The sequence below is a fragment of the Myotis daubentonii genome, chromosome 5, assembly GCF_963259705.1.
Source record: "Myotis daubentonii chromosome 5, mMyoDau2.1, whole genome shotgun sequence".
Lineage (NCBI taxonomy): Eukaryota > Metazoa > Chordata > Mammalia > Chiroptera > Vespertilionidae > Myotis > Myotis daubentonii.
In genome coordinates, this window is record NC_081844.1 from 111,326,447 (window position 1) to 111,348,909 (window position 22,463).

The 22,463-nt window shown below is 61.2% G+C and overlaps 1 protein-coding gene across 2 annotated transcripts in view; it reads left to right on the forward strand.

Annotated features, from left to right (window-relative positions):
* The first annotated feature begins 4,906 nt into the window (after positions 1–4,906).
* Positions 4,907–22,463, forward strand: part of PRKAR1B (protein kinase cAMP-dependent type I regulatory subunit beta) — a 58,485-nt gene continuing 40,928 nt past the window's right edge. The window contains exons 1-4 of one of the 2 annotated variants that reach the window (XM_059699486.1): positions 4,907–5,016; positions 5,891–6,077; positions 16,888–17,055; positions 17,925–18,016. In XM_059699486.1, the coding sequence (XP_059555469.1) occupies positions 5,904–6,077; positions 16,888–17,055; positions 17,925–18,016 (434 nt within the window). In that variant the 5' untranslated portion in view covers positions 4,907–5,016; positions 5,891–5,903. Of the gene's footprint in view, positions 5,017–5,890; positions 6,078–8,965; positions 9,071–16,887; positions 17,056–17,924; positions 18,017–22,463 lie in introns of those variants that run through there. The other variant, XM_059699487.1, reaches the window with a different exon arrangement.

The window sequence follows — 22,463 nt, forward strand, 5'->3', positions numbered from 1 at the left end:
GGTCAGTGCACATCATAGCAACTGGTTCCACCCTTTGGTCGATTTGCATATTAGGCTTTTATTATATAGGAGGATTGATATTAGAGAGAGAGGAAGGGACAGGAAGAGAGAGAAACACCGATGTGAGAAACCAATCAGCTGCCTCCCTACTGGGAATCAAGCATCCAGGGCATTGTCCGACTGGGATTCAAACCAGTGACCTCTTGGTGCATGGGACGATGCCCCACCAACTGAGCTGCACCGGGCTGGGCTGGGTTTCTTTCTTAGCATTAATTGTAGAACGTGGAAGTCTCTGCATTTGAGCCAGAAGGGGGTGGATCTGTCCAAGTGTGTATCGGGGGCAGAGAAAGAGCCCCTTCCGAGAACTGGGCTGTGTGGCTCAGTGGAAGGAGAGTCCTTCTATGCAGCAAGAAGTCACAGGTTTGATTCCCAGTTGGGGCACATGCCTAGGTTGCAGGCTCCATCCCCAGTAGGGGGTGTGCAGGGGGGCAGGTGATCGAGTGCCGGGAGCCGGTCCATGCTTGCTGTTTCAAGGGACCTGGCATATATGGCATACTGTTCTTAATATGTTTGCTCACCTTCTTGGCACTATGTGTTTTAACCAAGGTCTCTGAGAAAGGTTGTTTTCCCCAGGTAGGGATTTTCCCCTGAAGTTAGGGAGGGAATAAAACCCCTCAACTAAGTGCCAGGCGGGTAATTAATCCCTTTAACTACGAACAATCATGCTTAAACTACATAATCTTTTCTCCCTGGAATGGAGATAAGAAACGCCCTAACCTTTGTAATAGAGATTGATAGGATTGAATCAACTGGTATAAATACAGTTGTAACAAGACAGAAACACTCAGAACTTAGAACAGAATCAAGAAGACAGAACCTACACGGAGCCTAGAGACAGAAGAACTTCGCTGGAGAGAGCATGCCGGAGGATCCTGGAGAGGGACTGGCCTCGGAGCCTAGAGACAGAGCCTAGCGGGAGAACATGGCAAGGGATCCTGGACTGAACCTGACTACAGAGATTGGCAGGAGAACCTGACTGGAACCTGGACACTGAACCTGACTGGAGAGCCTGGACAGAACCTGGCTGGAGAACCTAGCGAGGGAACATGGCTACAGAACCTCGCTGGAGATCCGAAGCAGAACCTCTCTGGAGATCCGGGCTAGAGATCCTGGCTAGGTTGCTGATCAACTGAACGCTGTCTCCGTGTCATTCCTTCTTCGCCGACTCCGTCCACACCTTTGGGGACCCCTGGACCTGCTGGGGTTGGACCCCGGCAATCGAGGATGTTTCTCTCTCTAAAATCAATAAAAACATTAAAAAAAAAAAAGAGCAGTGAGAGGTAGAAAAAGCAACTTCATCTTGCTCCAGGCTCATCGTGTGGTGTCCTGGTTGCACGTAGTGTAAAGTGTACCATTTAAGCAAGTGCAATAAACTGATTTTAGCAAGTAATACTCGCTTGACTCATTATTTCATCCAACAAACGCTTGTGGGAGGTGTGCCATTTCGGACATTCTGCCAGGCCCCAGAACAGAGCCATGAGTCATAGCAGAGACTGGCCCTCCTGGAGCTGGTGGCCGGGTGGAAAGGTGGCTAATCCAGTGGCAAAGCTGGGAGATGCGGTTGTGATGTGAGTGACCCGGATGGGGTGCCTTCTCCGGGGGACATGGGAGATGGGATCTGAGGAATGAGGTTCTGGCCCTGTGATGGGGAAGCAGGGGTGGGGTGGGGAGTGGGGGGTTGAGAGGGGGATGTGAGCACTCACCTGGCCCTGCCGGCCTCAGGATGCTCCTGGACTGGCCTTTGAAAAGGTGTTTGTCTCCTCGCCATGCAGAGTGAACGGAGAACAAGACAAACACCGCCCGTGCCTGGGAGACACATAAGCAAACAGCCTGGTGTGTAGACACTCAACAGCCTGTGACGAGAGCTACGGAGTCCAGGAGGCCGGGCAGCCCCCTCTCCCGGAGGCGCCCAGCCTCTCCGCAGGTGCGGGTGCCACAGGGAAGTCCCTGCAGAGGAAATGTTTCCACGTTGAATCTTGGCGGTGAAGGTCCCACTTCGGGCGTCCATTTATGCCGGGGTTCATGTCCCAGCATCAAGAAGGGTTCAGGAATCTGGAAAAGGCGCCGTGCGTAGATGACATAGAAATCAGAGACGACTAATAAAGAATCTGGAGACGAGATATAATTTTGAAAGGCATTGGGGGTCAGAGGACCTTCAGCTAAAGGAACTGAAGAGGGTCCCTCCTTGTCTAGGACCCTTGCTTTTCTTAACACAATTTGTCCTAAGGCAAGGTGGAGACAATACACCTCAAAGGGTACAGAAGCATGGTCAGAATGGGGGCGTAGCCTACGCTGTTCAGGTGTTTGGCCAGGAGGAGGCAATAGCATGTAGATTAAGATGCCCTTTAACTGTCTGGCAGCCACAATCAGTTTCCTATTCAGGTTTGGGGAAACGCCTTTAGCCATCCCCAACAGGTGACTAAATGTGTGACAACCCTGTTGAGTCCCCAAGTTTCATCAACCTTTTTTTTTTTTTTTTTTACTGATTTCAGAGCAGAAGGGAGAGGGAGAGATAGAAACATTAGCAATGAGAGAGAATCGTTGATTGGCTGCCTCCTGCATGGCCCACACTGGGGATGGCGCCCACAAACCTGGCAAGCGCCCGGACCAGGAATTGAGCCGTGACTTCCTGGTTCATAGGCCGACGCTCAACCACTGAGCCATGCCTGCTGGGCGCTAGTTACATATTTCAATAGGAGGGCATGGATATAAAACCAGGATTTGTCACTGCCCAGCGGGGTGGCAACCTCGGGCCAGCTGCATGTGCCAGCGCTGTGGTCCACGTTTCGCATCCAGCCCCTAAAGGGCATTCCTACCATCTTCCTGCAAGGGCACCAGCATCCTTGCCTGACCCTGTGCCCACCAAACACCATCCCCCCTCTTACCACGGGCCATTTCATGGGCTTGTCAGTGGTGAGGATTGTGTTCGTCAGGGGTGGACCCAGTGGGTGTTTCTCAGCCGCAGAAAGCAAAAGCCAACTGTGTAAACGGCAAAGGCAGTCCAGGCCCAGGTGCGCGTGGGGCATGGTTTGCTCGTGGCCCGTGGCCCGTGGCCCGTGGCCCGGTCCCCCTCTCGGTGTTGGGTTCATCCTAGGGATGGAGCAGAGAGCAAGCAGGATGTTTGGGAAGCGTTTGCCCTCCACCCGAGCCAAGGAGGGGGCAGCAAGAGAGATGGGAGGCTTGTCGGTGGCAGGGGCCACGGGGTGTGCCCTGGCTGCTGCTGGCGTGAACAGGGGCGGGGGGCGGGGGGGCGGAGGCAGTTTTAGGGGAATCACTGAAACAGGCACCTGAGTGGCCTGAAGACTCTGGAGGGGAGAGGCTGGCAGGAGCTGCCACCTTGGTGATGTGAGGACAAGTCACGGCTGAGAGGCCAGTCTCAAGTGGGGCCAACTTTCTGGTGGGCTCGGTGCACCCAGCTGACCGCAGGCCCCTGACCCGGGGAGATCCTTGTCTTGCCAGAACACTGTTCAGCAGCGTGAGGGTGTGGGGGCCTCGGGGTCAGGAGGCTGTCCAGAGAGGCTCACCCCACCCCAGGGAGCAGTTAAGGGAGATCCTCACGGGAGACGCGTCCTGAGAGCACAAGCCAGCCCTGGAGCACTGCCCCAAAGTCCATTGGGCCGTCCTGTCCCCGAGCCACCAGAGGGGCCAGCGTGACAGGAGGGCGGAGGGGGAGCAAGGGGAGAGCCTGGAGACAGCCAAGGGTTGAAATTGGTGGTGGGATGGAGATTTGATTCAGATGAGACTGGACTCTGGTTCTCCAAATGATTCTCCTCCAATAGGTATGACCCGGGCGGGTGTGAGTGTGCCTGAGACACAGGCAGGGCCAGGGGCATGCTGAGGGCAGGGCTGGGGAGGCAGAAAGGAGATCCTAGTTTGTCCAGCTGAGTGCAGCCTGTTCCTTCACCTTCAAGGAGCCAGAAAGAAGCAGCTGGGGCAGGGCAGCCAGCCTATGGTGTGCCTGCATGGACAGGTGAGCAGGGACAGGTGACTGTGGACAGGTGAGCAGGGACAGTTGAATGTGGACAGGTGAGCAGGGACAGGTGAACTGGGACAAGTGAGCAGGGACAGGTGACTGTGGACAGGTGAGCAGGGACAGGTGAGCAGGGACAGGTGACTGTGGACAGGTGAGCAGGGACAGGTGAACTGGGACAAGTGAGCAGGGACAGGTGAGCAGGGACAAGTGAGGGCGGGCAGCCTGGGGCGGCGTGCTGGGAACAGAAGATGAGAAGGATCCTGTGCTGGGGCCTGGCCTGGGAGTGAGGCAGCCATCTGGGCTCCGGCCTCAGGGACGCCCTGCACACCCTGGGGTGGTGGGAGAAGTTAGGGTGCCCCTGTGACTTAGGGTGGAAGAAGTTAGGGGGCACCCTTCAACCAGAAAAGGCAGTAAGCTCCCCGCCCTGGAGGTCAGAGCCCGGCGCCCCTGGGAGCTGGAGACAGACCCTGAGAACTAAGGCACCTGCCCTGACCGCCCAGCTGTGAGCAGTGCAGGCCCTGGTGGGCAGTCACAGGTCTGCGTGGGGAGTGGGGAGGACAGGGAGCGGGCGGTGGTCCTGGCCTGGCCGCGCATGGGTCCGGGGCCTTGTCTGTCCACCACGAGGCCTGTCCAGGCTCCACGTGATGCACCCCTGAGAACTAAGGGGTGGAAAGTGGGGGATGGGGCAGAGAGGAGGTGGGGAGAGGGAGGGGGAGGCGGGTGGAATGGGGAGGTTGGTCCTTGGGGAGGTGGGGGAGCGGGGTGTGGGAGACACTCGGGTTGGGGGCGGGGTGGGGGTGAGGGGGTGGCGGCAGCGGTGAGGCCGGCGCGAGGGGCGGGGACCCGCGCTGCTGGGGGCGGGCGGAGGGCGGAGCTGCACCGCGGACCCGCGCGCCCTCCCTGCGTCCGGCGTCTCCTCCCGGCGCCCAGCGCAGCCGCCTCTCGCCTCTCGCCTCCGCCTCCGGCTCGGTCCGCGCATCCAGGTGCGGGGTCTGGGGTGGGGTCTGCGCTGGGCCTCAGCTGGCCGGGCGGCCCCGGGAAATGTGGGGTTTTGGGGAGCCTCTGCCCCCGTGGCTGGCCCCGGGCCCGCAGTGCCGTGGTGGTCGGGGCGCAGAGGCCCAGTGCGCGGGGCCCACGGCGGGGGCGCGCGGGGCCGGAGATGGGGCGCGGGCGCCGCCGGGCTCCTGGCCGGTCGTGGTGCCCGAGGCCACGGCGCAGGCTGAGGACGGGCGGCCCGTGCGGTCCAGGCTCCATCCTCCATCCTCCCCAGCCCCTCGGCGGGTCGGAGAAGCGCCTCCCGCACCCCTGCCCCGCGGCGGGACCCGCACCGCCCCCCCCCCCAGGTCTACAGCGGCCCCGGGGGTGTCTGTTCCCGCTCACGCCGCTGAGCTTACAAAGGGGCGGGGCGGGCGCGAGGGGGACCCCCGGCCGCCGCTGGACACGGAGGGGCCCCCCGCCCCCGCAGGGCTGCGGAGAGGCGAGGCTTCGCGGCTGTCCGGCACGTCCGGGGCGCACGCAGGGCCCAGGTGCCCGTGGCCGGAGCCACGTCGCCGCGGCCTCGGGTTTGGCCGGTGACGCGGAGCCTCCGCGCCCACGTCAGCGGCGTGTTTGTTTATTTATTTTTTAATCCTCACCCGAGGATGTTTCCCGTTGATCTTCCGAGAGAATGGAGGGGAGAGGGACAGGCAGAAACAGAGGATGGGTTGCCGCCTGCGCGCGCCCAACCAGGGCCGGGAGCCTGCAGCTCAAGCCTGTGCCCTTGGCCGGACTCGGACCCGGGACCCTTCAGTCCGAGGCCCACGGGCGTGTTTCTGGGCCGGGCTCCCGGGGGTGCTGAGTGGGCCTGTGTCTCCGCAGGCCGCCCGGCACCATGGCCTCGCCGCCGCCCCACCCGGAGGAGGACGAGGGCCTGCGGAGCTGCGAGCTGTACGTGCAGCGGCACGGCGTCCAGCAGGTGCTGCGGGACTGCGTGGTGCACCTGTGCGTGGCGCGGCCCGACCGCCCCATGCGCTTCCTCCGCGAGCACTTCGAGGCGCTGGAGAAGGTCAGTGGGTCCGCGGTGCCCGCCAGCCGGGCCCTCCTTCCTCCTGGCCCTGGGGCTGGGGCTCGCCCTGAGGCTGCCCGGCCAGAGTCCCTCCCCTCCGGCGTCCGGTAGCTCCTGGGGCTCACCGGCCGTGTCACCTGAAGGGCCAGGTGGGCCCGGCCAGGGATGGAGGCCACGGCCTGTGGGAGAGGGAAGGGCTCTGAGGGGCCGATGTGGGCGGCTGAGCTCGGACTCCTGTTCATCTGCCCACTCGGGTGGAAGGTGCCCTCAGACGTGTGCGGGGGGCGGGGCACATGCCTGGTCCCCCTTCCGAGGAGCGAGACCCCTGCTGGGTCCACCCCCAGGACAGGCCGGGGAGCAGGGCACACCGCCCTGTCCACCCGCCCTGCCTCCCTGACCTGCAGGGAGCGTCCACCTTCCTCACGGGGTGGCCCCCCAAGTTCCCTGGTGCCACCCAAGCCCCTCCTCGCGGCCCGTTCGTGGCCCGGAGCCGTCCCTGTCCCGTCCCAGGGGACTCAGTGGGACCCGGTTCAGGCTCGGTCTGTTTTCAGCACCTGAGTCCCTGCGGCACCCCCCGGCGCTGGTTCCCTTGGACCAGCTGGTTCTCGCGGCCACGGAGTCCTGACGGGAATGCGTTTATTTCTCCCCTTTAAAGCAATCTGTTACAGGACCTTTTAGTTATTTTTAAAATATTTTTATTGACTTCAGAGAGGAAGGGAGAGGTAGAGAGATAGAAACAATTAACGATGAGAGAGAATCATTGATCGGCTGCCTCCTGCACGCCCCCTACCGGGATGGAGCCCACAACCCAACCTCCCCATGCGCTTCCTCCGCATGTGCCCTTTGACCGACACTCGAACCCGGGGCCCTTCAGTCCACAGGCCGACTCTCTATCCACTGAGCCAAAGGAGCTAGGGCCTAAAAGACATGTTAGAGCCGTGCAAGCCCTTTAAAGAAAACGGGAAGTTCAGAAGAGAGAGAAGAAATAAACTCGTCGGTTCTCCTCTCGCTGCGATCGTGTTACAGACGCCCCTCATGTTCCGCGTGATGGATTTACCCCGCGTCCCTCATAGACTGGCTGTAGGTGACGGACAAGGGTGTGCTGGGAAGTTACACGGCCTCTCCCTCGTGACTGGAAGTGGTTGTTTGTTTTTCCAGATGAAAAGCGACGCCACCCTAACGTGTGTGCGCGCATCTTTTCCGTGCGCACTTTTTGTGGGTTCAGGGTGGCTTTTCAGCAGTGCAGTTCCTGGGGTTCCCACTGCAGCCTCTGGCCGGAGGGGCCCGGTCGGTGCTGCCAACGTGATTTTTAGAGAGAGAGGAAGAGAGAGGGGAAGACAGAGAAACCTGGATGTGAGAGAAACACACGATGGGTTGCCTCCTGCACGCGCCCTAACGAGGGCCCAGGCCGGGGAGGAGCCTGCAGCCAAGGTATGTGCTCTTGACCTGGGAATCGAACCTGGGACCCTTCGGTCTGCAGGCTGATGCTCTAGCCACTGAGCCGAACCGGCAGGGTGGCTGTTTTAACTTAAACACGTTTTCCAGCGGGGCGATGAAAATGGCCGTGGGCCCCCGTCCACTTCGGTTACTTCTGAGGTCACGTGCAGAGGAGTTCCGGTCCCCGAGCGCCAGGACGGGGGACGGGGGGGGGGCCCCAGCCCCCGCACATGTGAAGAGGAAGAATCAGGCAGGTGATGTCCTCAACTTCTCAAACCGTGACTTGGCCAGAACTGGAGCTACTTCACTGGTCTCATAGGGTGTGGCTTAGCCGTCCCAGGCAGGGAGCCCGACGGGACGCCGAGGCCGGTCCAGGCCGGACTGAGCTGAGGTGCTCACCTGGGCGCACTGTGCACGCGGGGGACGTGTCATTGGCTGGAGACGTATCGGTGGTTCCATGGGGTGGGCATGGCCATCTAATGGGAGGTGGGACTGGAGGCGGAGACAGGGCCAGGTGCGCCTTGTCCGGTGGGGCTGCTCCGGTCTGGCTGGTGGCCCGGGGGTGGGGTGCGGACAGAGGCCTGGGCACCGCTCCTGGGGTTTGGTCTGGGCTCTCCAATGGATGGGGTGCCACTTGCCAAGAAGGGACCAGGGGAAGAGGCAGGTTGGGCGGGAGAAGGAAGAGCTCAGCTTTGGACGTGGGGGCGAGTCCTCCGGGAGGCTGAGGGTTTGGAGCTGGGGGAGAGGCCGGGCGAGGACGGAGGCTGCGGAAGCTGACGGGTCCCTCTCGCCCTGGGAGCTGGGGGACCGCCTGTCGGGACAGGTCCAGACCGAGTCCTGTGGAGGCCGGTGACCTGCGCACGGTGCAGCGAGGGGGCCTCGGGTCCAGTCTGCTCTGAGCCGAGCATCTCCTGCTGTGCACGTGGTCCTGAGTCCTTAGCTTCCAAGGCACGGTTGCCATGGCGACTGCATCAGTAACCAAGTCCCACAAGCTGGGGCTGGAGCAGCGGAACGGGCTCAGTGCAGGGGCTGGTGTGGGCAGGAGGCACACACTGACCGACTGCGGCCACGCTGATGGGAACGCCGTGGCCCTCTGGGCGCAGAGGAGCGTCTGAGCCCCTCGTGTCCGGGGCCAGACCGTAGGCTGTTTGGTGCGTTTTTCCTGTGAGAGCTGCTGGGGACAGGCTTTGGGGCGATTTGGGGAATTCTCTGAAATTGTGTGATGTGTTATCGGTGTATCTTGGATTCTCAGGGGCCCTGCGCTCCTCAAGCAGCAAGTCCTGGCATCGCAGTGTCTGCGCCGCCCACTGTGAGGGCCTCCCCACCGGGCGCTGGGCAGGGAGTGAAACCCCTTGATAAGGGCCAGGAAGCTTTCTTTCCTCTGGGAGGCCTGGCGCAGGGACGCGGGGCCGGGCGGAGCCCTGTCAGGGGGAGGAAGGGCAGGAAGGCTGTGAGCCGAGGCTGGCGGGTGTGGCGGGCGGCACAGACCCAGGATGGCCCAGCTCTCGGGGCGCTGCCCTGGCGGGCCCCGCGCGGCACCCGGTGCCCCGGCCTCGGTGAGTGCGGGCGGCGTCTCGGGCCAGTTATTCTGGGAGGAGACCTAAGGGGTAAGATACTCCCTGTCCTCTGGCGCTTCTGCAGGACTCGGCCTTCCAGGAGGGTGTGTGACGACAGAGCCACCTCCTCCTCACAGTGAGTTTAATGCCACAGAAAAGATGACCCACAGACGCACTCCACTGCCTTCCGTCTCCGGCCCCGTGGTCCCCGTGGTCCCCGTGGGGCAGCGCGTGGGCCGTGGTGGGGTTTCAGGTGCTTTTAGTTTGCGTTTTCTGACGCCTGCGAGGTGGAAACCTTTCCATGTGCTCCCCTGCCTTTGGCACGGCCCCCTCGGCAGAGCGGCTGCTCACGTCTTCTGCCCGTTCTAGGGCCGTGGTCGGCAAACCGCGGCTCGCGAGCCACATGCGGCTCTTTGGCCCCTCGAGTGTGGCTCTAACACAAAATACCGTGTGCGGGCGCGCACGTACAGTGCGATTGAAACTTCGTGGCCCATGCGCAGAAGTCGGTATTTTGTGGAAGAGCCACACTCAAGGGGCCAAAGAGCCGCATGTGGCTCGCGAGCCGCGGTTTGCCGACCACTGTCCTAGGGCGTTTCCTTGCTGTGGAGCGTGCCGACTCCCGCATCTTAAACACGTGCCCTTACACACGTGGATGCGCGCACCTTGTCAGGTGGGCGGTTGGCAGGTGCCTCTTCCCGTCCGTGGCCTCTCTTTACGTCTTCCACAGGCAAACGTTTGTACTTTCGAGGCCCAGTTTGTCAGTATTTTTTAAACGGCCTGTGCTCTGTGTTTAAGGTTGTATCTCAGGCTTCTCTGCAGAGGTGGGTGCGCCTTGGCCACCGGCCACCTGGCCGCCTGTCTGGGGCCTGGTCCTTAAGTAAGTATCCCAGGCCGTGTGTCTGTCAACTTTCTTTTTCAAAATTGTTTTTCTTACTTTGTTTTTATTGGTTTCAGAGAGAGGAAGGAGGAGAGAGAGAGAATCACCAATGATGAGAGAGAACCATGGATCGGCTGCCTCCTGCACGCCCCCCACTGGGGATGGAGCCCACAACCCGGGCACGTGCCCTGACCGGGAATCGCACCGTGACCTCCTGGTTCATAGGTCAGCGCTCAACCACGGAGCCACGCCGGCCGGGCTCAGAATTGCTTTGCCTCCTGTAGTTCCTGCGCCTTCCCAGGGATCCTTTGGAAAGACCTGGTGTCAGTGACTGGAACCCCTTGGGATTTTGACTGGAATTCCGTTGACCATGGGAGTCGATGTGGGAACGGGCAGCTCAACAGCGTTGCATCTCCAGTCCATGAACTCGGGGTGTCTCCGTCCAATGAAGTCTCTGATCGCTTTCGTGAACGAAAGACAAACATTTGTCGTCTTCGGGTCGTAGGTTCTTCACACACGTTGTTAATTTACTCCCCTTTCGGTTTTTAGAGATTTTAGTTTCAATTACCATTTGCGTTCAGCCTGTGTTGTATTTGTTTCAGGCGCACAGCACAGTGGTTAGATAGTCATGTCCTTTACAGAGTGGTCCCCCCGGTATTTCCAGTTCCCACCGGCCCCACACGCCGTGAGGACAGTATGATTGACTCTATTCCCTATGCTGTGCTCTGTTTCATTTTTTATCCTAAGTGGTACTTTTTGAAAGATATTTTTATTGATCTCAGAGAGGAAGGGAGAGGTAGAGAGAGAGAAACATCAGTGATGAGAGAGAATCATGGATCAGCTGCCTCGTGCACGCCCCACACTGGGGGTCGAGCCCGCAACCCACGCATGTGCCTTGATTGGAATCGAACCCGGGACCCTTCCGCCTGCAGGTGATGCTCTCTCCACTGAGCCACACCAGCCAGGGCTCAGTGGTACTTTTAAAAAGACGGACAGTCTTTCCCTTTTCGAGCAGTTGCCGGTCTGCATGAAAACGGAGCACGCAGCACAGGGAAGTGCCCGTCACCCTCCTTCCACGGTCTCCCACTCACGGACGTTTGCACTGAGGCGCAGCTGCGACAGGTGATGACACGTTACTGCGAACTGAAGCCTGGGCTCCCCGTGAGGCTCAGCCTGCTGTCCGTGTCTGTGGCTGTGACCGCTGCATGGGGTCAGCTGCCAGGACAGTGCCCCAGGCCCCTGCGTGCCGTCCGCTCACCCTCTTCTCTCCCCCGAGCCCCTGGCGACCCCTGGCCTTTTGAAATCCTCACCTGAGGGCATGTTTCTGATTAACTTTTAGAAGAAGGGGGAGAGAGCGAAACATCAATGCGAGAGAGAGACTTCGGTCGGTTGCCTCCTCTACGCCCCCTGACGGGGATCAAACCTGCGCCTCGGTGTGTGCCGTGACCGGGAAGGAACCTTCTGGTGCCTGGGACGACGCGCCGGCCAGGGTGCCCCCTGATCTGTGTGTTGTCTGTAATTTTGCCCGTCCCAGGGCGTCACACAGGGCCGCCCGCAGCCCGCAGCCTGTCAGACTGGCTTCCGCCTCTTAGTCACCTGCAGCCGAGGTTCCTCTGTGTCTCTCCATGGCGGCCGCTCCTTTCTTCTTCCCGCTGCATAATGTCCCGCCGTCTGCGGGGCCAGTCTGCTGACCGTCGCCTGATGCAGGGCGTCTCAGGGGCTTCCCGGTCCTGGCGACTATGAACACAGCTCCTGTGAACACCGTGTGCAGCTATGGGCACGGCCCAGGCCTCCCAGAGCCCCTGTCGGGGACAGGCCCCCACGCGGTGGGCGCTGGGCATGGGAGAGGGGAACCCCGAGGCCGGAGCCACAGCCTCTCAGCCCTGGCGCTGGGGAGCCACGTCCCTGGTGGGGGGGCCGCTTCCCAAATGGGTGCCGCCTGCTGAATGTGTGTCCCCTTGGTGCTGGCACCACTGGTGCTGCCCTACTGTGCGCTGCTCCTCCTCCCGTCCCGACACCCTCTCTCCAGGCCCAGGCCCAGGCCCAGGCCCGGTGCTGCTCGGTTGGCTGGGACCTGGCTCTCAGGGCACCTCCAGGGCCTCTGGGCGAGCGATGCACCAGCACAGGACGGCCAGAGACTTGAAGCAGGGACTTGTCGCCGTTCCTCCACGGGCTTTTGCTCCCAGGATGATTTTTTAACGGACGTCTTAACGGAAACGTCCACGTAGAAATAAGTCCGTCCCGTGGACGCGCTCCCTTCTCTCCGTGTTTCTGTCCATCTCACTGTTCGTACTTGTGGGTTCGGTGTGAGTGCGGTTTTGTGCCCCCCGACCCCCCCATCACACGTGGCCGCGTGGACAGTGCTTCTCACGGGAGGGACGGGATCGCGGCCGGCGGCGTGTCGCCGCTCGCTGGCTCCTGGGGACAGCAGCGTGTTTGTGCCGAGGGCGCCACGTGAACGTCTGTCCAATCCGGGTCTCACAGGCGGAGCCGGGGCAGCGGAGCCGTTCGTCCTGCCTGGGCGCGTCCCGCTGCGGCGAGACGGGGCTGCCCGTCTGGAGCGTTTTTTTCAAAGGAGCCTAAACCTTCCAGAAACGACCGAATGATAGCAAGAGAGGTTGGTTCCCCAAATTCTAGGAAATGAAGAAAGTACAGGAAAGGACGAAGCCACGGAAATGAATCATCAGACCTCGCAGGAGCGACTTGCACGCCTGGTTTGTCCCTCCTGGGTCGTCCTCCCCCCCCTTCTCTCTATCCCACGCATGAGAAAGCCGGCCACTTACTGGATGTGCCTTGTATTTTAATTTTTTTAAAAATATTTTTTTATTGATTTCAGAGAGGAAGGGAGAGGGAGAGTGAGAAACATCAATGAGAGAGGATCATTGACCGGCCGCCTCCTGCACGCCCCACACTGGGGATCGAGCCCACACTCCGGGCCTGTGCCCTGACCGGGAATCGAACCCTGAGCTGGCTCATAGGTCGATGCTCAGCCCCTGAGCCACGCTGGCCGGACTGGGTGTGCCTTTGAAAGCGATAGGCTATTTGGAGAGAAGTGTTAGGTCTGCAGAAAAGTTGAGCAGAAAGTACGGCGTCCCTTCCCTGTTGTAACTTCCTGTGTCCATCCGGCTCATTGTGAAAACCCATGAACCAACGTTGTACACACAGGCGTGGGCAAAAGTAGGCTTACAGTTGTTCACATGGAAAATGACACAGGAATGTACACACGTAAAAGAGCAATATGCAAATCGACCGAACGGCGGAACGACCGCTCGACCAGTCGCCGTGAGGCGCGCTGACCACCTCCTGGTCCCTTCCCCTGGCCAGCCGGCTCCCATTTCCCGGTGGCAGACGGGGAACCGGGGGTGGGTGGTGGCAGAGCGGGCGGGCGGGGCCAGCGGCCGGCAGCCAGCAGCTGGGGAAATGGTCCTGACCACAGGCCAGGCCTAGGGACCGGACCTGCGCGTGAATTTCGTGCGCCGAGCCTCTAGTCTATAATAAGAAAAGTGTAATATGCTAATTAGACCGGGCGACCTTTGGCACGAAGCCAAGCCCCTTGCACGAATTCCATGCATCGGCCTCTAGTTAATAACTAACACAAGAATGAACTTTCATGTACTCACGGCTGTCAGCCTGCTTTTGCCCGCCCTGTGTGGTTACCGGCAGCCCCTGGCTGGCATCAGGGTCCCGTGGCTGTGACTGCCGCCGGGGAGGACCCGGGCGTCTCCTGTCGTTCCTGAGCCCGGTTTTGCCTTTTCCTCGGCGCCTTCAGAGCACGATCAGGGAGCATATGGAATACCGAGAAGGTGCGCAGATCAGAACTTTAGGATTTTGGAATCCAGCGTGGGCACCGTGGGACGTTATTTCAAGGCACCCTGGGATGAGCTCGAATCTATTTCTCACTCAAAACCCATAGTCTTCCCCGGGCTGGTGTGGCTCAGTGGTTGAGCATCGGCCTATGAACCAGGAGGTCGGGGCACAGGCCTGGGTTGCGGGCTCCATGCCCAGTAGGGGGCGTGCAGGAGGCCGCTGATCAGTGATCCTCTCATCATTGATGTCTCTCTCTCTCCCTCTCCCTTCCTCTCTCTAAAATCAATAAAAATATTTTAAAAACCATATTATCTGACAACAACCCAAGCAAGCTACAAGTTATTAATAAAAAGCCAGAAAGAGCCTCCCTATACGTTTGGAAACCAGTAGTGAGCTTTTGCATCATTTATTGGTTAAAGAAGACTGTCACAGTGAAAAATGGTGAAATTTTCAGAGTTGAGTGACAGCAAAAGCACCTCATGTCTAACCCTGTGGGGTGCAGCACAGTGGGTAGTTAGAGGGAAATTCATAGCTTCGAGGGAAAGCAGGGTTAGAATGAGTGAGCGGTGTGTCCAGGTTTCCCAGGTGCCATGGGAATGATCACAGTGGAAAGGCAGCAGCTCCCCAACCCCCAAGGCAGCAGCCCCCCGCCCCCCCCCAGGCCCCGGTTCTGGGGCCAGAAGCCCACGGCCAGGCCTTGGCCAGGTGGTTCCTCTGGGCTGAGGGGGAAGCCACCTGGGCGGGCGCCGGATCAGCCATCTCCGCCTCCAGCATCTGGGCGTGTCTGTGCCCACACTCCCTCTTCCTATCAGGACACCGTCGTGGGGTCACCCCCACCCCAGTCCTGGATGACCTCGTCACCACCTGATTAGATCTGCAAAGATCCTCTTCCAAATAAAGACCACACTGTGAGGTTCTGGACGGATGGGAATTTTTGAGGGAAGTCAGAGACGGAGAAATAAAGCCAGAAAAATAAAAACAAGGGACAAATAATAGAGGCAGAAGCAGAAGTTAATCAAGTGGAAACTGAAGAAACAGTGAAGACCATCTGAGGCTGACTCTGAAGAGAGGAAGGAGAGAGACAGACATCTGGGAAGGCCACGGACGAGAAAAGGAGAGACATGCACCCCGTGGGGCAGGGTGCTGCCCGGGGCAGGGTGCTGGGGAGCGGCGAGGGGTGAGCTCCCAGCTGCCCACGGCGTGTCCCCGGGGTTCGGCTCTTCGTTGGGGATCAGCTCAGAAGACACCGCCTCCAGGAGGCCCTCCGTGACTATTCCTTCACGAGGGAGGTCTGGGAGCCTCACCTCCCACCTTGTCCTTTCACGGTGCTCACCCCTTCCCTCACTGGGACCTTTCATGTCTGTCTGTCTGGTTAGATCGCACCCCCCTTCCCGGCAGAATGGTGCCTTCCCCTCTGGCCGTGTCTGGGGGGCGGGTGTGCAGAAGGAGCTGCTTCTCTCTTCTCCTGCCGCTGGGTGGCTGCGTGCCCTGGACACGGACGGCCGTGGCCCTCTCCAGCCTCGGTTTCCCCGCTGTGGCCGGGCCTGCCTCCTCTCTGAGGCCCACGGCGTGACAGGAAGGCTGTGGTTCCTGGGCGGGGCTGGTGACCATCACCCCATGTGGACCGGGGTCCTGGGTTGTGCTGGCACCTCCTCCCGGGAAGGCATCCGTGGGCGTGGCCTCCTCTGGGGCCGAGGCCAAGGGAAGACTCGGGCCACGGGATTAACGGCCCCTGGACATCCTCTGGGGGGGGCAGCGGCCGTGTCCGGGCCCAGCGAGGCGGGCGGGGGGCAGGGTCCCTCCTCCCAGGTCTCGGGGAGGGCGGGAGGGCACCCCCCGCGTAGCGTTTCCTTCCTGGCTGCAGTCGGTGCCCCTCCTTGTGCAGGAAAACCCAGGTCAACAGGAGACAGTGACCACCACTGAGGTCCGGGGAGAGCTTGGCCCGGGGCCGACGGGGACAGTCCCTGGGCTGTGTGCCTGGTTCAGAGGCAGACGCCGGCTCGGAGCTCTCTGGAAACCCGTTCCCACCCTGCTGCTAGGAAGGTCCCGCCGGCCGGGAAGGCCTGTCCTGACCCCGGCCCCGGCCATCCGGCCGCCAGACAGCTCCCCAGCTGGGCACAGGAGACAGGAAGGGGCCGCGAAGCATCGGGTTTTCCTGGAATCCGAGGGTCTGGGGACGGGATGCCATCCAGAAACAACGGCCGCCCGCCGCGCCCGCCTCACGTGCGCAGCCACCTGTATCCTGCCCGACGCGACCCCGGGCTGGCGAAGGTGGGAACCATCCTGGTGCCAGGACGGCGATGTGCCCTGGCCCCAGAGCGGCCGACGTGGCTTCTGGGGGCTGCAGGGGAGGCCTGGTCCCCACGGCAGCGGGACCCCGAACCCCACGCCAGACTCCCGTCCGTGAGGGCCCCTGGGGCACCACCCCTGCATCTCCAAGCGGCCCCTCTGCAGCCCTCAGAGCTGCTATCGCGGCCTCCTCCTGGGGTTCGCCAGCTGCTCGCAGGCCACTTCACGTGGTCACAGTGATGTCAGCCGCCGACCCTCCCAGGGGCCTGTCCATTCCAACGACCCCGTTGGCGGACACTGTGATGGGGGTGGCGTGACGGCCGTGGCTGAGTCGTGGCCCTTTCTCTGTAGGTGCTGAGGTGTGGGGCCGGCCGCTGTCTCCCTGCCCCCTGGCCCTGGGACGTCCGCTCAGCTCTGACACACAGCGGCTGAGTGGGGTCTGTGGCTGAGACGGTTCTATGCTGGGTTCTAATCAACCCTCCATCTTGATTCTGTTAGTTCTCTCCTTTCTCCGTTCATTCGTTCATCCAACCATGCGTTCACGCATTCTCCCCAGCGCTTGTAGCTCCCCTCCCGTGTCGGGAGGTCACAGTTGTGATGTGAGCGCCCACAGGCAGGAACGGAAATGCTTTGCAGGTGGTGGGAGGAAGGGAGAGCTGGTCGGGGGGCTTCTTGCTGGAGGTGACATGGAAATGGGCCTTGAAGCATATGTAGGAGTTCTCCAGGAACGGCCTTGGTGGGTGGGCAGCCCCGTCCTCCCAGCGCCTTGGCTCCTGGCTCACCTGCGAGCGGACAGTTGCTGAAGTGGCCACTTGTCTCGCTTCCTCTCCCTGTCTCCCCCCAGGAAGAGAACAGACAGATTTTGGCTCAGAAGTCAGCCTCCCAGTCAGACTCGCACGACGAGGAGGTCTCCCCGACTCTGCCAAACCCCGTGGTGAAAGCCCGCTGCCGCCGCGGGGGCGTGAGTGCCGAGGTGTACACCGAGGAGGACGCCGTGTCCTACGTGCGGAAGGTGGGTGCGGGCCTGGGTGGGCAGCGTCGTCATGGCCACGGCTGTCGTCGTGGTCATGGCCGTGGTCATGCTGTGGTCATGCCGTGGTCATGGTCACGGCTGCTGCCAGCCGGCATCTGTGTGCGCGAGGCCCTTTGGTGCCCCGGCTGATGCTCCAACCACTGAGCCACGCTGGCCTGGGTTCTCTCTTTTTTTAATTTATTGATTTGAGAGAGAGCGAGAGAGACATCGGTTTGCTGAGTTACGTGTCTGCACTCGCTGGTGGGTTGCCGTATGTGCCCTGACGGGGGTTGAGCCCACAACCTTGCTGTATCAGGACGACGCTCTAACCAACCGAGGGACCCAGCCAGGGCCTCTGTCCTCAGCCCTCACCCCACACCCCACACCCCAGTTCTGAATACTTTCATGATCAGACCATGGAAACCAGTGAAACTTGTTAAAAGTCTGCCAGGCTGCCTCGCTTCTGGGGGCTCCCTCCCTAAACCCAGGACCCCCCACTCAGAGAAGACCCCAGGATGACCGGCCAGCCCTCCTCCGGCTGCAAGGTCATCGGAGCGAGGAGGTCGCAGAGCAGGGGGCTGAGGGCCGTGAGCTATTCCAGCCTCTTCTGGGAGGCTCCGAGCCAGCAGGGCCTGTCCCCCGAGACCCAGTCAGTGCCGAAGCCACCTTGGGTCCCCCCAGGTTTCTCTTCTTCCTTTTTTGTTTCTTAAATTAAAAGCATGTGGCACACCTAACATCGCCAGCCGCCGATCTGGAGCGTGACCTGGGATCAGCCAGGCAGAGTCCCCGGGTGACGGGAGCCGTGTCAGTTTCTCGGGGCCAAGCAGGTGCCCCGGGGATGCCAGAGCCTGACGGTCCCTCCCCCGCAGGTCATCCCCAAGGACTACAAGACCATGACGGCACTGGCCAAAGCCATCTCCAAGAACGTGCTGTTTGCTCACCTGGACGACAACGAGAGGAGGTAGGAACAGGTGGGGCTGGGGCAGGACGCGCTGCTCAGGGCCGTGAGTCTCAGCGACACCTGTCCGGAGGGGACACGCGGCCCCGGCAGCGGCCGCTTCCGGATAAGGCTCCGGGAGCCTCCATGTCTGCCCCGAGCTCACTGCCCATGGGGACCTGGGCTGGAGTGCTGGTCCGGCTGCTCCCGCCCGTCCGAGGGGCCTGGAGGTGACATGGTCCAGAAGGGCCTGGGAGTGTCCCCTTCCCTGGCACGGAGGACTGTGCAGGCGTGAAGTTAGGGTCTGGGTGCATGGGGCGGACCCCGGGTTCCCAGGTGGGTCCTGAATGCAATCACAGGTGTGTGAGGGACCTTGGAGGGGGCGGAGCCGCCGTGTGACTCGGCCAGGGACAGGCCGGCCCCGCCCACAGCTGGTGTCCACCTGGGGACTGATTTTGGGCTTCTGCCTCCGGGGGTGGGGGGGCGGGGGGAGACAGCACCTTTCTGTGCTCAGCCCTGAGCCAGGTGTCCGCTGGCTGCTGTGTCCTCGGTCAGCAGGTGGACCCAGGTGAGTAAGCGTCGTGTCTGTTTCGACCTGAACGAACACGTCACTTTAAAACGCGATGTCAGCCTGGGTGTTGAAGGGGGGCTGCATTCCCGTGGCCGGGGCGAGGGCCCAGCAGACAGACCCGACCCTCAGGCCGAGGCGCCTGCTCCGGGCCGGCCTCACAGGCCCACACCCTCCTTCACCCAGAGGCTGGCCTGCAGGGAAGGCGCTCGCCCGGTGAGGCCCGGCCCCGACTCACTGTGGGGCCCTGCTGCCCCTGCCCCCCCCCCCCCCCCCCGCAGCTGGGTTTAAGGCAGGCTCCTCCTACCCTCCAGGCCCCTCCTAGCCCTGAGCACTAGCTGGTTCAGTAAGCGCGTAGTTGAGGGCCAGCCTGGCACGAAATCGTGTCTCCGGGCTCCAGGCTGCGTGTGTCCAGGACGGTCTGTGCTGGGGCCCTGGGCCCCAAGTTTCCAGGTCCACAGGCTCGTGGGGTGGGAGAGCCAGGCGGACAGGAAGTGGAAGCAGATGGTTGGATTAACGTTCCTCTCTGGGAGGGTGGCTTGAACCCTGTGGCCGTGCTCTAGGGTTTGGCGCATGGGAAAGCTCACGTCCCATCTCCAAGCCCCACGGCTCCTTTCTCTGGCCACGGCCCCAAAGAAACAGGCCGATGGTCAGGGCACGGGTTCGGGGGCAGTGGGCGGGGGCTGTCTCACCTGCCCCGGGATGTCTCCCTGTGGCCGTCACGTGGCTGCTTTCCCAGTTCTCGGGAGCTGGCTCCGCGGCTTCGTCTGGGCCCAGCTGCAGTTTGGCGAGGGCAGCACCGTTCTGACCGGTGTGCAGGGCATCTGCCTGCTGCTCCCTCCGTGTCCCCACCAGCACGTTCCTTTGCAGATAAACCCACGTGTAGGGTGACTGCACTTCTCTGCTTAGTGACTCTTCCTGCTGAATTCAGGTTTAAGACAAGTATATCATCACTACCATCACCACCACCATCACCACCACCATCGCCACCACCATCGCCACCATCGCCACTATCACCATCACCATCACCACCATCATCACCATCACCATCACCATCACCATCACCACCATCATCACCATCACCACCATCACCATCATCACCATCACCACCATCACCACCACCATCATTACCATCACCACCATCATCACCATCATCACCACCATCACCACCACCACCACCGCCACCTTCATCACCGCCACCATCACCACCATCTCCACCATCACCACTGCCACCATCATCACCGCCACCATCACCACAATCATCACCACCATCACCATCACCACCACCATCACCGCCATCACCATCACCACCACCATCACCATCACCGCCATCACCGCCATCACCATCATCATCACCATCACCACCATCACCATCACCACCACCATCATCACCGCCACCATCACCACAATCATCACCACCTTTATCACCTTCATCACCATCATCACCTTCATCACCACCACCACCACCACCATCACCACCACCATCACCACCACCACCATCACCACCACCATCACCATCATCACTATCATCACCATCACCACCATCATCACCATCATTACCATCATCACCATCATCACCACCACCACCACCACCATCACCACCATCACCACCACCACCACCATCACCATCACCATCACCACCACCACTATCATCACCATCATCACCATCACCTTCATCACCATCATCACCACCACCACCACCACCATCACCACCACCATCACCATCACCACCACCACTATCATCACCATCATCACCATCACCTTCATCACCATCATCACCACCACCACCACCACCATCACCACCACCATCACCATCACCATCACCATCACCATCACCACCACCATCACCATCACCACCACCACCATCACCACCACCACCACCACCATCACCATCACCACCACCATCACCATCATCACTATCATCACCATCACCACCATCACCACCACCACCACCACCACCATCATTGTTGCCATCATCTTGCTGGAGGCTCTCTGGCTGTGTGTGGGGGTAAGTCAGTGGGCTTCCCCCTTGATGCCACTTTGTCCAGACCTCCACATGGACCACCAGCCATGCCTCAGTGCTCAGTCTGGGGAGGGGCTGGTGTGCCCTGAGGGGATGCCATGGGGTCATGCTCTGCTCCGCCTGGGCCTGCTGGAGCGGCTGCCCTGGGGCTCAGGGCACAGCCGCAAGGACTCTGGGAGGCCCTCGTGTCCCCTCCTCACTGCACAGAAGGGGACCCCTTGCCCTGGCTTCAGGCAGCACGTGTCCCGCTGGGGCTGGAGCCTGTCCTCATGCTGGGCGGCTCTCCACAGCCCTCTGCCGAGCTGAGGGCTCCAGGTGAGGGGCTGGGAGGCGGCAGGTGCGGCCTCCTTGCTAGGTCAGCGGGGACGCTGGGCAGTTACTCTCTGGTCAGTGGCCCAAACAGCCCCAGCGGTGGCCTGAGATGTGTCGAGAATCTGGCCTGGCCCCGAGGGCACGTCTTAGGCTGGTGGAGGGAGATGGGAGCCCTTCCGGTGCCCAGCCAGGGCCCTGGAGACGGAGCAGCGCACGCCCGAGAGCCGACAAGTGTGACGATTGGGAGGCTCCGAGGGGGTGGGTGGTCCAGGCAGCAGCCTGTGCGCCAGGCCCTCTGCTGGGGCCTCGTTCCCGGGGCTGCCAGGCGGGCGGGCGGGTGGAGGGGGGCACCTCAGTCTGGGGCGGCCTTCCTGGCAGCGCCCGAGCTCTCTGCAGCTCTAATTGAAACAGGCCTCCGGCTGGGCGCTGGCCGCTGGCCGGGAGGCTGCAGCTGTCTCCTGTTATCTGTCTCTTCCTCCCACCGCATATCTTCCAGCCTGTTTTTCCACAAATTGGCTCAGGTCCCCAGGTGATGGGAAAAACAGGCCCCGCTGCCCAGTTCACAGGCAGCCCAGCCTGAGGGCCCGCCGCCCCCCTCCCCTCCCCTCTCCTCCCCTCTCCTCCCGCTCGGCTGGGCCTAGGAACCTGCGCTTCCCTTTCAGGCCTCGAAAAACAAATGATTGTTTTGGAAAACGCGAGGCCACATCTGAAGAGACGCTTAATGGCTTCAACACGCAAAGAATTTGATTTTCGTTTTGCCAAAGCCGAACTCCCTCTCGGCAGAGGCTGCCAGGTTAGCAAACCGGGGGCCGCGTGAGCCAGCGGGTCTGGACGGCGTGTTCCTGGGAGGCTGGGCTCCGGGCTCTGTGGCCGAGTCACATGCTGTGTCCTGAGCCAGTCCCGGCCAGAACAGCGCAGGCTCGTGATGTGCAAGGTGCATCGTGCAGGTGAGGCCCGGAGCTAGGGCTGGGAGAAGCTGGGGGGGAACCCTGGCTGGGATGAGGCTGACCTGCCCACCCCAGCCCCTCCCCCCTCGCCACACACACACACACACACACGCACACACACACACGCACACACGCACACACACACGACGATGCCTTGCCCAGCTCCTCATTATGCAAGGCAAAAGGCCACAGTTTTTATTTTTTAAAAGATATTTTTATTGATTTCAGAGAGGAAGGGAGAGGGAGAGAGAGAGAGAGAAACATCCACGATGAGAGAGAATCATGGATCGGCTGCCTCCTGCACGCCGCACACTGGGGATGGAGCCCGTGACCTGGGCACGTGCCTTGAGCGGGAATCGAACCGTGTCCTCCTGGTTCATAGGTCAACACTCAACCACTGAGCCCCGCCGGCCGGGCCAGGCCACACCTTTTAAAGAGAATAACTTACCAGGTGCCCAGAGCGCTCCAGTGGATCGGTCCCGCGGTTCTGTAAGGACGACTGCGCTGCAGTTTTGCTTCTCGAGGGAGACCTTCCTAGAAAGGGACTTGCGTTCTCGAGGCGCCTCTGACCGTGGGATTTGGAGGAGAAAGGACCTGGGGGCCCCCGGCCTGGGGCCACCG